The sequence below is a fragment of the Python bivittatus genome, unplaced genomic scaffold (genome assembly GCF_059951505.1).
Source record: "Python bivittatus isolate LINGU-HERP-01145 unplaced genomic scaffold, Pbiv_v1 ctg000980_np1212, whole genome shotgun sequence".
Classification (NCBI taxonomy): domain Eukaryota; kingdom Metazoa; phylum Chordata; class Lepidosauria; order Squamata; family Pythonidae; genus Python; species Python bivittatus.
This window is the reverse complement of record NW_028277125.1, coordinates 12,187,852-12,203,555: the sequence shown is the minus strand read 5'-3', so window position 1 is coordinate 12,203,555 and position 15,704 is coordinate 12,187,852. Positions and strand designations below refer to the sequence as shown.

At 38.0% G+C, this 15,704-nt stretch overlaps 1 protein-coding gene and 1 long non-coding RNA gene across 4 annotated transcripts in view; one reads left to right on the top strand and one right to left on the bottom strand.

Moving 5' to 3' along the window:
- NAALADL2 (N-acetylated alpha-linked acidic dipeptidase like 2) overlaps nt 1-15,704 on the top strand; it is a 774,686-nt gene that overhangs the window by 497,418 nt on the left and 261,564 nt on the right. For both annotated transcript variants that reach the window (XM_088131936.1, XM_088131935.1), the window contains one exon: nt 14,521-14,671. In XM_088131936.1, the coding sequence (XP_087988062.1) occupies nt 14,521-14,671 (151 nt within the window). The remainder of the gene's footprint in view (nt 1-14,520; nt 14,672-15,704) is intronic.
- The window catches only part of LOC148213540 (uncharacterized), a 63,151-nt gene that overhangs the window by 14,330 nt on the left and 33,117 nt on the right, over nt 1-15,704 (bottom strand). The window lies entirely within an intron of this gene.

The following is a 15,704-nucleotide window of genomic DNA, read 5'->3' as shown; positions in this document are numbered from 1 at the left end:
CTGAAATATAAAGGAATAATTCAATTGATGTTTTTGTACGCTCATTTGTTATAAAATGAATCAGTGATTAGGCTAGGGCAGGCTTTTCATACAAACACTCAGAAAAGACTGGGCAAAAATGAACCGAGTGAATGTCACTGTTTCAAATCCCACAATCTCTCTATGATTGCGACTGAGAAGATTTCTGATTCAGGGCAGACATTCTCTTGATTGACCTTGAGATATAGACTTTGACAATCTTACATTCCACCTCATATATATAATATAGCAGATATATTTACCCTCCCAACAATCTTGTGAGGAAAATCGAAATTGTGAGACTATGGTTTGATGGTAGTCTCTTTATGATTTGGGGTTATTTAAACCTGGGTTTCCTAGTCAAAATCCAGAACAATCTCTCAACCCTAAGATACCACCTCATATAGACAGTGGTAGAGCAAGAAGTTGGATGAGTTGATATAAACTTCTCATAACAAAACTGATAAGATTTGTTTTTAATCTTTCTTTGCTGTATTAAATAAATATCTCCACTCCCTGACCTCAATAATAAAATTTCCAACTTAATTCACTGAAACTTGCATTCATTTTTATCAATTTGCACTGTATATAGTTGTAAAAAATAAGGAACTAATGTGAACTGGGAGGGAAATAGATTGGAGTGCAATCACTCATGTGTAAATGCAAGTAACACTTTTTCAATATGCTTTTTGGCATAATGAAGAACACGCTGTGTATCTGTATGGCTCACCTAAAATCCTGCATCACATTATCATTACAAACATTAGTTAAAATATAACAGCCACTTACAATTTTAAACCTTTAGAGAATTGTCAAACATGAAATGATTAAATCAGTGCTAAATGTGCTATGAGAATAAAACACCATCCCTCTTACTTCTAGTATAAAACAGAAATAAGGGGGCTGGGGGGCAGGGAATGAAGTTACTATACTGGTTTTCAAGGTTTCTAGTTTTAAGCTATCATTTTCCAGAGAAGTTCATCTGCTGTACAATGGCAGAGTAAACTTATTTGGGTGCTCACTCCAGATTGAACATGTGAGGCATGGTCAAGCTGCAAAGAAAGATGTCCCTGAGGAAAACACAGTCAACATTGATAACTGCTGATCCCAAATAACTGCTGGGATGCTTGATTTGAATGCTGACAAGATCATTTCTAATCCCTGTTGTCTCCAGTTTAAAAAAAAATCTCAGGCAGCAGATGATGTAAAAAACCTTGCATTCAGGTCCCAAGAACTGCTGCCAGCCAGAGTGGTTAATATTAACCTAGGTCATAAAAGGTCAGTCTATGTACTTCTGGAGTAGAATCCCCCTTTATGTGGCTCCCTGTCCCCCCAAAAGCCATGTCACTAAATTATGGTTGTAGAGCACCAAGGAATGTAGAAAAACAAAGCTGTGTGTAGCAAAGAAAAATCCCCACCACCATAAAAAAAAAAAATCAAAATGTCTGAAAGGCCTCACCCCACCAAACACAAATATCTGGCTATGTTTCTATATCATTGTTCTAACGATGCACCCCATGGTTGCCCCTTTTTAAAAAATAAAATGTGTAAAATTGAAACAAAATTATCTATATTGATGAGGTGGCCAAGAACATACCCATCGCTAATTTCAGCAGATGCACTCTGATGCTTTCATGGGTGATATAATTTAAGTTGATCGGCTGCATTCACTAGAGCACTCAATCAAAGACATTAATACAAGGTGTGGAAGTCGGCTGGTGTTTACACTATCCTGTTTCCTGTTAGCTAAACAGTGACTGACACCTTCTCTTGCCTATATCAATATTTTTTTAAAAAAATCAGAAGGAACTTCCTAATTCTGCTTCAAATTTTCTTTCCAAATTGGAAATGGAAGCAAAATGCATTGTAAGGGTACACAATATTTGGCTAAACTTTCTTTTCTTGTTCTCTGTTCCCCTTTGCAAGCTCCTCAGAGCTAGGAGGCCCCAGCAAAGTCCAAGGGGGCTTCCATGAAGGAGCATGGAGCTTGTGTGAGCGGGTCAGTCAGGAGAAGCAGAATGAGTGCTTCCAAAAGTTAATAACTTGCCTAATTGAACAATAATGTTGGTTGCTAGAGAACCCATCAACATTTCCTGCTTGATGACCATATAATTGATTGTAAATGGGATATATGACGTGTTCCTTGACGTGGTTATCTAATATGCCGTAGATTGTTTCTATTTTTATTTTATCCTGAATTGGTGTAATTGTTTTATTGCTTCAGCCAATGGCTGAAACCAATTATGGACTAAATTATGAGTTACAAAACATCGTTTACTTCAGGTCATTTCTGGAGAAACCACAGTAAGAGTTTAGCATAGTGATGGAAAATAGGACTGTTATGATTTTGATGAGGAGGAAAAACAACATACAGCCAAACATTATGTAATATGCATGGCAGTATTTTAAGAGTAAGCATTGATTAAAAAATACAGTCAAAGCTGGTCTTCTGTTTATATTTTCTTCTTTATATATCAAATTTGTCACCGCCCAGCTCATTAAAAAGTAACTCTACCTTTGTACATTATTTATTAGTTTGTTTATATTTCTGCCTTTTGCATACAACAGCACATTTGAAAGAAGAGGACAGTTTTTAAATGTCAGTTATTTATATTGGCACGGCTATAAAGGCAGGCACAAAGAAAGTAACTGTTAAAAAACAGAGGATGCGGGTTTTCTAATCTGAAGTAAAAGGCCCCTTGTAATTGGAACTAATTTATTTTAAATAACTTACAGTCATGTTATGATTAATGCTATGCTGAGAATTTCTTATGGATTTTTCAATTTTGTGTGTATGTGTGTGTGTGTGTGTGTATACACACAAATCAGTTAACAAATGATTCAATGTTAGGAGCTTTCCTGAGGCTGGAAATCTCCAGAATTCTTTGGACCACAATTCTTCCTGACTGGGAATTTTTGGAGCTGAAGTTGCTTCATATTTGGAGGATATGCCTTTGGCAAGATTAGCCTAAGATCCTCTATAATGCTTTATGGCTGCACATGTCGTTGTTCTCTTTCTCCCCCCCTCCCCCTTTTGTTGATTTAGTTAATGGGGATCTATCACACTGTGAGTGGCTTTTACAGGAGCCTCCCCAAATCATGTCCTCCACCACGACCATATGTTACAGATTGAGATGGTAGAGAGAGAATAGCTCAAATGACACAGGGAGTTCTATGGTTGATTTAGCTTGGGTCACCATGGTCCCAGTGTAGTACCCAAGTCTATCTCTTTAGCCAGGTAATAACTGAGATACTCTATGTCCAACTACGTTAAAGGCACATATCCTTTATGCTTCCCATCTCTGATGACTCATTGTTTCTACAGCTTTCCCTTTAGACTGTTCTCTGCTGTAACTTGTCACCCACACAGTAGGCATGGCAGCTGGATGAACAGATGCTTCCCGGCTGGACGTTATGTCTCATTCAAATCTCAAGATGCAATCAGGTCTCTGTGTGGGTTCTCATCTCTTCAAACACTGTCATGCTTTTGACCTAACCTTGATTGTGATTAATTGGTGGTGCTTTCTGTATGTGTCATATACAGCCATCATTCTTGAGAGCCATGAAGTAGCTTGATGAAAACAGGGTTTAGCTTCATGTAGAGATAGACATAGTATTGAGCGGTGCAGATTTCCTCAGAGTGAAGACTGTAACAAATAGTATTTATTTATGTCTATGCATCATTGATGATAGTAAATCTACCCAGCACTTCAGAGGACCCATGAAAAATGTTCTGACCAAAAGCATTTAAGTAAAGGAGTTTACTCACTGAAGTTTCAGAGAGAGTAGGAAAAATAAATGTGTGTACAGTACACATTATCTATTATCCTGTGCCTGTCTTATGACAGGCATAACTGTAGGTAACTATTTAGTTAGTGCTGCTCAATTACATTCTTTTCCATTTTTACCACCAGTTCTCATTCATTTTGATGAAAGAGAATTTGCTTTCTGAATTCTTTCAAAGGAAAAAATAATTGAGGAGACAATCTCATGATATTCAGCAGTGACCCTTATTTAGTTATGAGATGCCAGTGGGGTATGTACCAATTAACTCAGTGCAGCGTTTCTCAATCTCAGCAATTTTAAGATGTGTGGACTTCAACTCCCAGAATTCCCTAGCCAGCATACTGGCTAGGGAATTCTGGGAGTTGAAGTCCACATATCTTAAAGTTCCCAGGGTTGAGAAACACTGTCTTAGTGATTTGCAACCAGTCTGGCTTCCCACCTTTTCATTAATACACAGAGGACAAACGGCTCCCATTGGAATTATTCAGTAGCCATGGTGTATCACTGCTACAGACTTTTTCCTTTTCCTGAAGATAGGGGTGTCTTCAGAGAGGCGAAAAAAGTCAACTGGCCACAGTCATGCACTCAAAGCCCCCAGTGTATGGAAAAAGAAAAAAAAAAAAGATAGGGCTTCAGTCACATGATTGTGGCTTCCATCCTGACTTTTCTGATGCAGGCGAAAAAGGGTGGTGTTTTGATCACATGGCTGTGGCCACCATGTTGACTTTTTTGACCTTCCCTGAAGACACCCTTGCCTAGAGAAATCTGAGGAAAACATATATGCAATTTATTTCCCCATAAATTTGGTGGAGAATTTTGACCAGGCCATAAGCACCCAGCTCTTACATTCAACCCATCTCAATCGACAGAGATTCCTCAAGCATAGCTGGTGTCCTCTGGTGATTCTGATCTTGCCATGTGATCAAAAAAGAACTCTCAACTCCTTAAAGAGTTTGGGATTGCTGTAAGAGGACAGGGTTTTTTTCCCCCCAACTTTTATTTTTAATAGAAGAGAATATATGTAGTCAGGGTTGATCTGAACTTGGTGCTCTCCGAGCTTGGTTGTTTGCTTGCAGACGTTTCATTACCCAACTAGGTAACATCATCAGTGCGCTGACAGATAATGAAACATTTGCAAGCTCAGAGAGCATCAAGGACTCCACAGTTTTATGTCTAAGTAGATCTCTTGGCCCATTTCTAAAGTTTAGACAGAAATTAATTTTCCCTTCAGTACCCTCCCTGAATTTTTCCCCCAAGTTTTAGGGTATATGGAATTCTATCATAAATTCATTCTGGTTAGTTTTCATAACATTAGAACCCACTGGAATTGAAATACCCAGTTCTGCTCCACAGGATACTGGAAAGAGTCCTTTTGCCTGAAAATTATAGGAGTGAAAATCAGATGGACACCAGGTGGAGAAAGCCTGCTTCAGATAACAATAATGTGTGCAAACTGACTCCCACTTCAAATGTTTATGCATATCATTAATATCCAATGCTGCATATTAAAAGGCTTTTTCCAGTCTTTAGCAGTGATGTAATTTTAATTACCTAAAGAATACTCCCTTTCATGGCTATTTATAATATATATGGTATGACATGAAGCAATAGCTGTGTGAAAGAATTTTGTGTTATGTACTGATGCAACACAAAGTCCTCCCCCCGCCCCAGATTGCATTAGAAAGTAAATTATTTTAGTTCTGAGAGAAATTAAGTAAAACGCTTTGGGTCCAATCAACTTTTCTTTATAGAGAGTTGTAGTTCAATTTTATTTTTAATTGGAATTGAATGTTTTGGACTTTTTCAGATTCATAAGTAAGTTCCAGCCATAAAACTGGCACAGTGAGATGTATTAAAAGTCCCTGAAAATAAGTGCAGAAAGCTGGCAGCATGTATATTTAATTTTCTAAGAAAACTGTTGCTGTTAGATTATTATATGCACAAAGATGGAAAGTTTCAACACCACCTGCTAGGGAGGAATGGTTGGTGAAATTAACAGAACTTGCTGAGATGCATAAAGTAACCTCTTTGATTCTAGAAAAGACAATATCTACACTTATTGGTGACTGGAAACCCCTTATGGATATTTTGTGTTAAAAAAAAAAAAACTTGTGATTTATGGCTTTGATGATTAGACAGGATAGTTACAGAAAGAAGAGAATCATGATGTAACTTTAGAGAGAGTGGTTGAACTGTAATTGTACTTATAACTGCTGTGAAGAATATCGGAAGCCACTTCTTCGTATCTTTTTTCTTTCTTTTCTATTTTCTTTTCCTTTTTTTCTTTTCTTGCACTTTCAGCTTTCCCTTTGCTTTTTTCTTCTTCCTTGCTATATATTAGTTGTATTAGTTCTTATCTTCCTTTTTAAAAGTTTTAATTACACACACACACACAAAACAGCTGTTGCTGCTATCATTATCCCATTTCTAATTATGTTAAGTAACGCGTTAACTTTCTAGTTTAAGGTTGTAGTTACCTTGAGAATAGGCAATAAACTGGAGGTGGAGGAGGAACTGGCATAGCAAAGATGAAAAATTGTGGATTTTATATTGATGAATGCTTTTATTAATTTTTTTTTATGTCACATTTATATAGCCACCCATCTCACACGAAGTGACTCTCACAATGTGCTTTGTTCATTGATGGCTTTTCTGCTATTTTGTTGGCAGCATCAGGCTCAAATATCTGTCTCCTGAAGTAGCAAAAGGCTGGTCCTCTATTCAGAAAGTTTTTACCTGAACAGGTTTTAGCAAAGCCAGACTGCGATTTTAACGGGTTGCTGAAGTACAAGGAAAATGTGCAATCTATTACAAGTGCCAGAAAGAAGGGGCAAGAACTTCTGTCCAAAAGATGCATTCTCAAATGCTAAAAGCGGACTTGGTCTCATAGTACTCAATCAGGTTGTTAGTCCATTTCATGTACATTGCGTACTTCCTGGGTGAGGAATTTGGCAAACGATTGGCAGGGGAAGAGGGTTGGGTTTTGGGGGGAAAAAAAGCCTTCAGAGACCTCTGGGTACGTGGTGATGATAAAATATGTCAATTGAAGGGGTATCAGTGCAATTTTCAAGAAATGTTGTAGCTTAGGCGGGTGTTATTTATTTTTTTAAAGATGTTAAGCCAACCAGAGGTATGTAAAACATAATCCAACACTGGGCGGGGTGAAGGTACTGTTACAGATGGGTGAGTTTCAGCACCCCAATCTTATGGAGCTCTGAGAGACATGCACACCCACCATCTTGCAGATTTTGACCTCCCCTGCAGTTGTCATTGCCTGAGGGGCTGTGGTTCTCCAGAGTTTCTAGATTCTTTGTAGACTGACTTAGAGATGCAAGATATGATGCTGCTCCACTTAAACTAAACCTCTGTCTAAAAGCGAATATGTGTAGCTCAGGGTTGAACTGTGGAGTCCTTGGAGTTCTCTGAGCTTGGTTGTTTTCTTGCAAACGTTTCATTACCCAGCTAGGTAACATCTTCAGTGCTCTGAACACTGAATATGTTACCTAGCCGTGTAATGAAATGTTTTCAAGAAAACAACCAAGCTCAGAGAACCCCAAGGACTCTGAATTTCTCTCTCTCTCCCTACCCACCACAACATATAATTATTACATCCATTCAAAAGAAAAAGACAGGCCACATATACTTGTGGGACTAGCACCACAATTTTATTTTAACTGTTAGGAAACAGTGGAATAGAATTAAACTTTTTGCCCTTTTTTTATCATGCTCTGAGCAAGTTCAGCTTTTGTGCTGATATACAATGCCCCAGCTTGCACCCAGTCAGATAGCTTCTGAGTGAAGGAGATGCCATATCATCATACCTTCGAGCCCCATGATTTGAATGAATGATCTAAAGGGTTTCTTTATCCTTTCCTGGACCCCAAATCTAATGGATTCTCTTTTCACTATTAAAGATGCAACAGCATATTTAATAAAGTTAGCATGCCAGTCTTAATCCTTCACAGTTCCAATGGTAAGATTTAAGTATGGTACCACTTGTCTTTCTGAACTAGATATTTCTTTGACCAATTAGTGAAAAGTAGATTTAAAAAAAAAAGCCCAACTTCCATGTGTTAATCAGACTGATGAAAAATTTCCTACTCAGCCTCAAAGCAACCCATTTAGACTTGCAGTTGTAGCATAATAAAGAAAATAGCATTTCATATTTGCCTCCCAACATTGAATACAAATCTGTATGTCACATTATTTGTGTCGTGACATCACAACACACGTTTTATCATTTACCACTTTTACCTTCCCTTGCAGATCCCTATGTGAACAAAAGAAATAGGTGCATTTTTTAAAAAAGGGTGTATCTAAGAATTTTTGTTCGCCAAAAGGATTTAGTCTAAAGAAAACACACTGGAAAACTTGGAAACAAATTGGTATAGAATTTTTAAAAGCTTTATTTAAGTGGAGTGGAAATAGGATACAACTAATTTGTGCTTGAAAAGAAATGCAATCATGAGAGAAACTGTAGATTGTCCATTGCCAAGTGAAATACTTTAGCAGCCAAAAATTGCAGTAAAGTGAAATTTTAATATTATGAACAATAACTTATGAGAACACATAGTTAACTCACAGAAACAAACAATATAGTCTTTTTCCTATTCTTATTTCACTTGCATATAACTTTTTACTCTAAATATAGAAGATGCAGGGAGGATTATCTGAGAGAATTTAAGGAGATTCCTTTGTGCATGCATTTTAGATAGAGCAGAGAGAGAATGTTTTACCTTGACAAATGACTATTTTTCCATTTTCAAAAAGGCTGGGGAGAAAAAGCCCACAGAAAAGGTTTATTGATTAAATCAATCTTTTCTAAGTGCCATCCATGTAACAAGTGAATGTACAGAGCTGAAAGCATTGTTATTTAGCAGCATTCTCTTGGAATATACATTATTTCAATTCCTGTTATCACAAATTCTTGCCATATGGCTGGGCAGGTGCGAATTGTAGTTGAAAAAAACCTATCGCTAATTCATATGTCCTGTCCCCACTGCATATGGTGCAATGGTTTACTTTGATATAAAAAGATGAACAGGATGGCACAGGTGAATTTCCCCTATTTTCATTAAGTTTTGATTATGTGCCATCAAATTGGTGTCAACTCTTAGTGACCACATAGATTGATTTTCTCCGTGATGATCTGTCCCTAATATGGTTTTTCAGGTATTCCAATGGTGCAGTTACCACTGTAATTGAAGCTGTCCACCCTGCCACAAGTTGGTCTCTTCTCTTTCTTTCCATCTTTCCCAGTACTATGGACTTTTCAAAAGAGCTAAGTCTTCACATAAGGTGTCCACAGTATGATAATTTGGGCTTGGTTATTGGTCATTCAGTGAGAACTCTGACTTGCTTTATTTGATGATCCATTTGTTTGTCTTCTTGGCTTTCCATGGTATTCTCAGAAGTCTTCTCCAACTCCAATTTTCAAAAACATCAATACTGTTTCTAACCTACTTCTTCAAAGTCCAACTTTTGCTTCCATAGAGTATCACAGAGAATACCGTGACTTGCACCATTCTGATCTTTGTAGGAACAAATACATCCTGGCATCTTAATATCTTTTCCAAGGCCTTCATGGCTTCTATACCAAGCGCTAGTCTGTGGATCATTAAGTAACACAGCCTTTTTTCTATAAGATCTCATTGAACTTTGCCCCCACTAGCATCTCCAGTGAGAAGAGTGACAGCATGATTAAACACCTAATGTAGTGCTCCAAAATTAAGCCTGAGCCAAAATGGGCCTCAGCTGCTTTATTTACTAAAATAGCATAGGCTGAAAAATTTCTATAGAAACAGAGATGTGTACATTGCTTTCCTTTTATTCAGGCTCTGTTGATATAATAGTTCACACAAGCACAGTGCCTTGTAACAACAGAACAAGAGCAGGGTGACATCTAATTAAATTCTTGCAAGGCAAAGCAGTTACTCCCCTCTCTCTTTCTCTCTTTGTTACCAATAGTATAAATGGCACTTTGCTTCCCATAGGTAATTTTATGCATTGCCAATTAGTACAGTGAAAAAGCGATTGCTAACAGATCCTTATGGCTCTAATTGGGACTTCGGCATGAAATCAGAATAAATATCCAGGAACTCATCTTTTGTCCAGCTAAGAAAGGCAGGCCTTGGTTCATTATTATTGGTAGTATGGCTATCATATTTCGCCCTGTGAACTGAGATAAGTTCTTGTGCCACATTCTTTTGGATTACTTTTGATGTGGGTTGAAATAGTCCTTTTTCATGCGCAGACTTTTTTTTTTTTTAATTCAGGTTGAAGTGACAGGGTGTCCAGGATTTTCAAATGGGAAAATTACTATGTGAATTCTCTAATTTCTTATGCTTTATTTAGGAATATCAAGGCTGCCTCTGTAGAGATTCAACTATTTACTCCATACCTGTCCAACCGATCCTAATCGTCTCTAATCCCATTTATTCCAACAATACATCTGGGAGGTGGGTTAGCAAGAAAGAGTCAGACAGATAGGCATCAAAACCTAGATCTCCTATTCTGTTCACTAGGTATAGATCATTACTTTTTGATGTGTCTGCAGGTTTTCCAAACTGGGGAAAGCTTGCTATGCAGTAATGAGCTGAATGGGAGACATTCACAAAACAGAATATTCCATCCCAGTTAGGTGGGTGCCATCCTTTTGCATTCTATTTTTCTTTACAGTCATGCTCCCAGCTATGGTAACCAGTTAGAGACACTAGATTGCTTCTTGATTTTTGGGGTCAATAAGACTGTAAGCTGCTGTATGAAAATCAGAATGGTACAATGTGACTGGGCCTTCATGTAGGGCTACCAGACTTCCAGCAAAAGGAGGATATGTCCTCTTTTTTGTCCTCATGTCCTCCATCCAGCAGGCATAGCCTTAAAATCAAATTTTGTCTCACTTTTTGAGTATCGAACAAGCTCTCTCTTCCAGAGCAGCTTTTCTCTGTAGCAGAGCACTTCCCTAATAAGTGCTAACCACAAGTTAACAAGCTATGCTCTGTGACCTTAATAAGTTGATTAGTGTCAGCTTGCACTGCTGCCTGGAATTGACAAGACCTTAATCAATGAATTTCTAAGAAGAAACAGAAATATTTGATGCCCTTGGCAACTTAACTGCGCATAGTTCTCAATTGTATGGACCACCCTAAACGTATTCAGTTTCTCTTCAGACCTTCATAAACACCAGAAAGTTGAGAGCAATAGATTCAGGCACATCCCCATACTTCCCCACAGTAATTACTTTTTCCAAAACTTGAAAAAAGGCATAAATTAGAACAAAAGAGTCACAGCAGGTCTCATTACCATCACCATGTGATTATAGTTGTGACATTTTTAGATTACAAAGCATACCAAAAAGAAGTGTCTTCTATTTGGTTTAGAGGATGTGTAACAGTCAGAGATATGGATAGAATGGTAATACTGTGATTCCTAGAATGTGGCTGATTTCAGCAGTACTGGGAGGAAAAGATGATTTTTCTAGAGGGAGCTTTGGGAATGGACAGATGGGAAGGTTGGCTCAAGTGTCAACAACCAGAGACTCAAGGCACAGTTGCACTTCTAATTTAAAACTTAACATTTTCTCCTGTCATACAGAAAGAGAAAATTGTAATCAGCTTGGCTTGTCCCCCTTAAAAAGAAATCAAATTATTGGCTATGTATACCTAGCATAAATCCTGAAACAATGATCATATGTTTGAACAATGAATCCTGTAGACTAAAAATAGTTTTGTTTTCAGTATAAGTGCCAGATTAGAAGAGAGCAGCAAAATACTCATAGGACTACTATATTCTACTGCTCTTACAAAAGAGCTGCCATTTTAGAAGAAAGAAGACTTCTGACTTAAAAAGCAGAGTTAGTTTTTTTGTGTGTGCTGAGTTATTCAGCATCAGACAACATGGGGAATGTTTCAGATGTCTTCAGCTGTTTAAACTATAACATTTAATATGTCTTTACATGTCAGCTGCTGTCAAAGCAGTTGGCCACATCTTACTATACTACAAGTATTTCATCCATTGTCTGAAAAAGTTAGGTCATCCAGGTGACTTCTGAGTCTTCTTCCTATTATCAGAAGGGCACTCAAGTGTAACACAATATAACAAAATTCTGGGCTACAATATGTAAACCCTGATATGAAAAAAATAGCAAGTTCTTTAAAAGTCTAGGAAATCTAGTTATATGCAGCTTCGATATTGTTGATATTTGATACTGTGGTGCTGTGAAGTACAGTCCATGGGCTGAGTGAGTGCTGTCCGCCAGTCCTTCAGTTGGCAGGCAACTACATCAGCATAACATTTACTGCTTCCACTGGAGATTCTGTATTGCCCAAGGCATCATATCAACAATTGTTGCTGTCCTTATTTATAGTGAAGAAGGGATTTTAAGGACCAAAACTGATGGGTTCCCTCAATTTCATTACCGACTCCTTCCACAAACATCACCAACTGGGAAGAAATGACTTCTATTAACTTGCCTTAATAGGAGCTTAGGCTAAGCCTGGGGAAGAGGCCAGTTTTCATAAATGGTTAGACTGATAAGTTTAGTTGTCCATCAAAACCTGCTCTAGTTTTTACAACTGTTTTACATGGATGTATTCGGGGGTGGGAGTAGGGGCAGCTATCAGTTGACTGACATCTGTTGACACTGGGTTCCTTTTGGACATGGATTTAGCATTATACATCAGTAGTGCTATTTTCAGATTTTGGAATAGCAATATTCTGAAACCATGCTAAACTCTCAGCTCAGAGTTAGGTTTCTTTTGGACATGGGTTTAGCACAATTCCAGAAAAGTGCTAAACTTGTATTCAAAAGCAGCCTGAACAAGAGATGATAGGCACAGGGAGAGTTGTACAATGAAGCAGCAGAGAGAAACCCAACTCTTTCTCTCCCCTAATTCATCATGCCACACCTCTGCCACCCCAACCCATCCACTGCTGATGGGTTGATCCAGTTCTCTGAACCAGAGATCAGCAAGCATCTGAATGAGGATTGGTAGTTATGGATGGGAAATTTGTTTTGCAAGAACTGGACTTTCCTTATGTCTAAAACTGAATGGCATGGAAGACGGTGCCCAGGCATTGAAGGGAAAGAGATGTGCTCAGACCAGCCTGAAGGGTCCATAGGTACTAGGCTGTTCCCATCCCTTAGGGATCACTTGATAGCAACACCAACCAAATGGACAGTGAAATATAATCTGATTATATCTGTCAACATTGCCAATTTCCCATGTGGTTACAAATCATTAACTTTGAGACAGCTAAAGATAACTTTCAGCTGCAGACAGAGGAGGCTGCAAGGGGTTGTCCATATGTTTGCTAGGTTCATGTGGAGAAAGGCCCAAGGCTGGCTTCTTTTAATGTTGATCTTTCAGCATAATAAACTTTTCATTCATTCATACCACAATGTTTCAGCATATGTACACGAAGTGTTTATGTACAAGAGAAAGAATTAACATATTGGTTTACAAAGTTTAGAATACATTTTGATCCCAAACAAGAAGATTTTAGAGGTAAAATGTAATGATGGTTTTCCATTCTCTAAAGCCATGGCAAATTCAGGGGAAGTTGATACAAGCAAAAAACCCCAATTCCCTTTCTAAAATTGGTCTGTTCTATTTAATCCTTTGAATAAATTGTTCTTGTGGGTGAATTCCATATATTAATAATATTCTGTGTCTAGAAGTCATTTTGATCTGAACTTGCAAATAATAAACCTGGAAAAAGACACACAGATCACCTTCCAGAAACAGCAAGAAATGCCAATCATTTCAACATATGAATATGTTCTGAAAATTTGGCTGCATGTTCCCAGTTCATAGGGAGTTTCAACTGGCTGGACTGGAATCATTTTTCTTTATTTAATACAAAGATGCATCAGTGTAAAATCCAGGCAAATTTATATGACTGGGGCATAGGTTTGAAGGAATGCTGCAATGTTTGTTGCTGAGAAACAGGGTTTGTCTTTTAAGGCCATGCTGTAATTCTAGCAATTGAACACCTTCTTCTCTAAATGGGTTGTGTAACAACAGCGCAGCACGCTATATTCTCTGTTTCTTGGTTCCTGAAGTCTATTAAGACAAAACAATAGACATGCAACTGAGGAAAACTATATATAAAATAACTAAATACATGTTTTGCTTATTGTATTATTTTATTTTAGTATATGTGACATTATGAAGAAAAAGCAACCTTGTCCTCATGTTTTAAAGGTGCCCTCTAAAAGTTGTGCTAACTACAGGGTGAACTTCCATCTGCCGAGCCTAAAAAAATATTGAAAAGAGTTCCTCTTGTCTCCAGCTCATATCCATGTCAATAGACAACTAAGATCCAATGGCCTTTGCTCATGACTGTTTCATGTATGGGGGTGGGGGGGCATTTGATCCAAGGTAAGGGGCTGCTTTGGTTTATTTTGATGCCAAGGGAAACTGTCAGAAGTGTGCATTTGGATTCTCTCACCATCTTAGGGTTCTAGCTTGTCTCCTGGAAGATTTAGTGTGGCACCAGTGAACCTCTGAGAGTCACTGAAGAGTGTTCAAACTGTGCTTTATCTTTGCTTGACCTGTGGATTTAAAAAGATATGTGACTGTTTCCCAGTGCCCTCAAACTCACCAAATGCTAATGGTTTGCAACTTTTCAGCCTTGTCGAAGGGGAGAGAGAAGAACAACATGAGAATAGAAGCTATTTGCTGATTTCCCCTTCTTACTTTTATGCTTTTTCAGCTTTCACTGCTAGAAGAGGCAGGTTTCAAAGGCGCTCTTCTTTACGCTGACCCTTGCAATTTACCAAAGTTTCAAAACCTGAGCAATAAAGCATTTATGGTGTCATTAAATGGCGGTGGTGACCCTTCAACACCTGGATACCCAAGCGTTGGTGAGTATATATATATATATATATATTTACTTGAAATAAACAGTAAGCTTTTTAAAAAATGGTTAGTTAAAAGCATAAGGCAAAAGTGATGTATGAGCTTTGCTGTCTGGGTTATCCCTTCCCAGGAGGGCTATTCCCAGGGCCCTGGATATCATAGACAGACTGTGAATGGTATAAATCAGAATTGTTCAGGGTGCACACTTTATGCATGATTTAGAAGTGTTTTGGAGCTTGCATGAATGTAACACAGTTCTCCATCATGAAAGCTGCCCCTCTTTTTTTAGGCTTCTACATCAAGCATTCCAAATCAGCTAAAACAGAAATTTACACGAGTCCCAATTATACTTCCAATGTTTTGCCAAGGGTAGGGCTACCATATCTGGCCAGCAAAAGTCTGGATGACTGGTAGATGATTGTAAAGAGAGTTGTATCAATGTATATCAAGTGTGAAGAAATGTACAGTATAAGAAACATATGGTTATGCAGTCTTGGAGCACAAGTGGTACCAAACAAAATTTAGATTGGAAAAATGATATTTTTGTTTCATTTTTTTTTCAAGCACATGTACCTAGGGCTATACTGAAAGTTATGAAGAAGATTTGGCCAGATATATCTTCTCCAAGAAATGAATGATTTCCACACTGCCTTTTCCTTGCTACAAAACTGAGAGTCTGAGTGTCCACTGTGGTTCCTTACTGCTAGCAGAAACAAAAGGCTCATAAATAATCTTTTTCTCCATTTCTTTCACTTTCTGAATGAATACATCTGAGGCAGTTCAAATACTCTTTCATGCATAGTGAACTATGATAAGAATCCATGAGGCTTTGTCTTTGTGGAAACCCCATTCAACCTCTTTGTCTATGGATTTCATGGTAGTTCTCTTTCTTGTCTAACTTTAGCTACATGGAAAATGTCATCGTGGATTATCCCTGGACTGAGACTGGGAAAACATTTAGTCACCTTTTCAAAGTTGTAGCTAATTGAAAAGGACAGGCAGCAAGTTATAATGCAGCCCTTTGCCACTAGAAAAAGG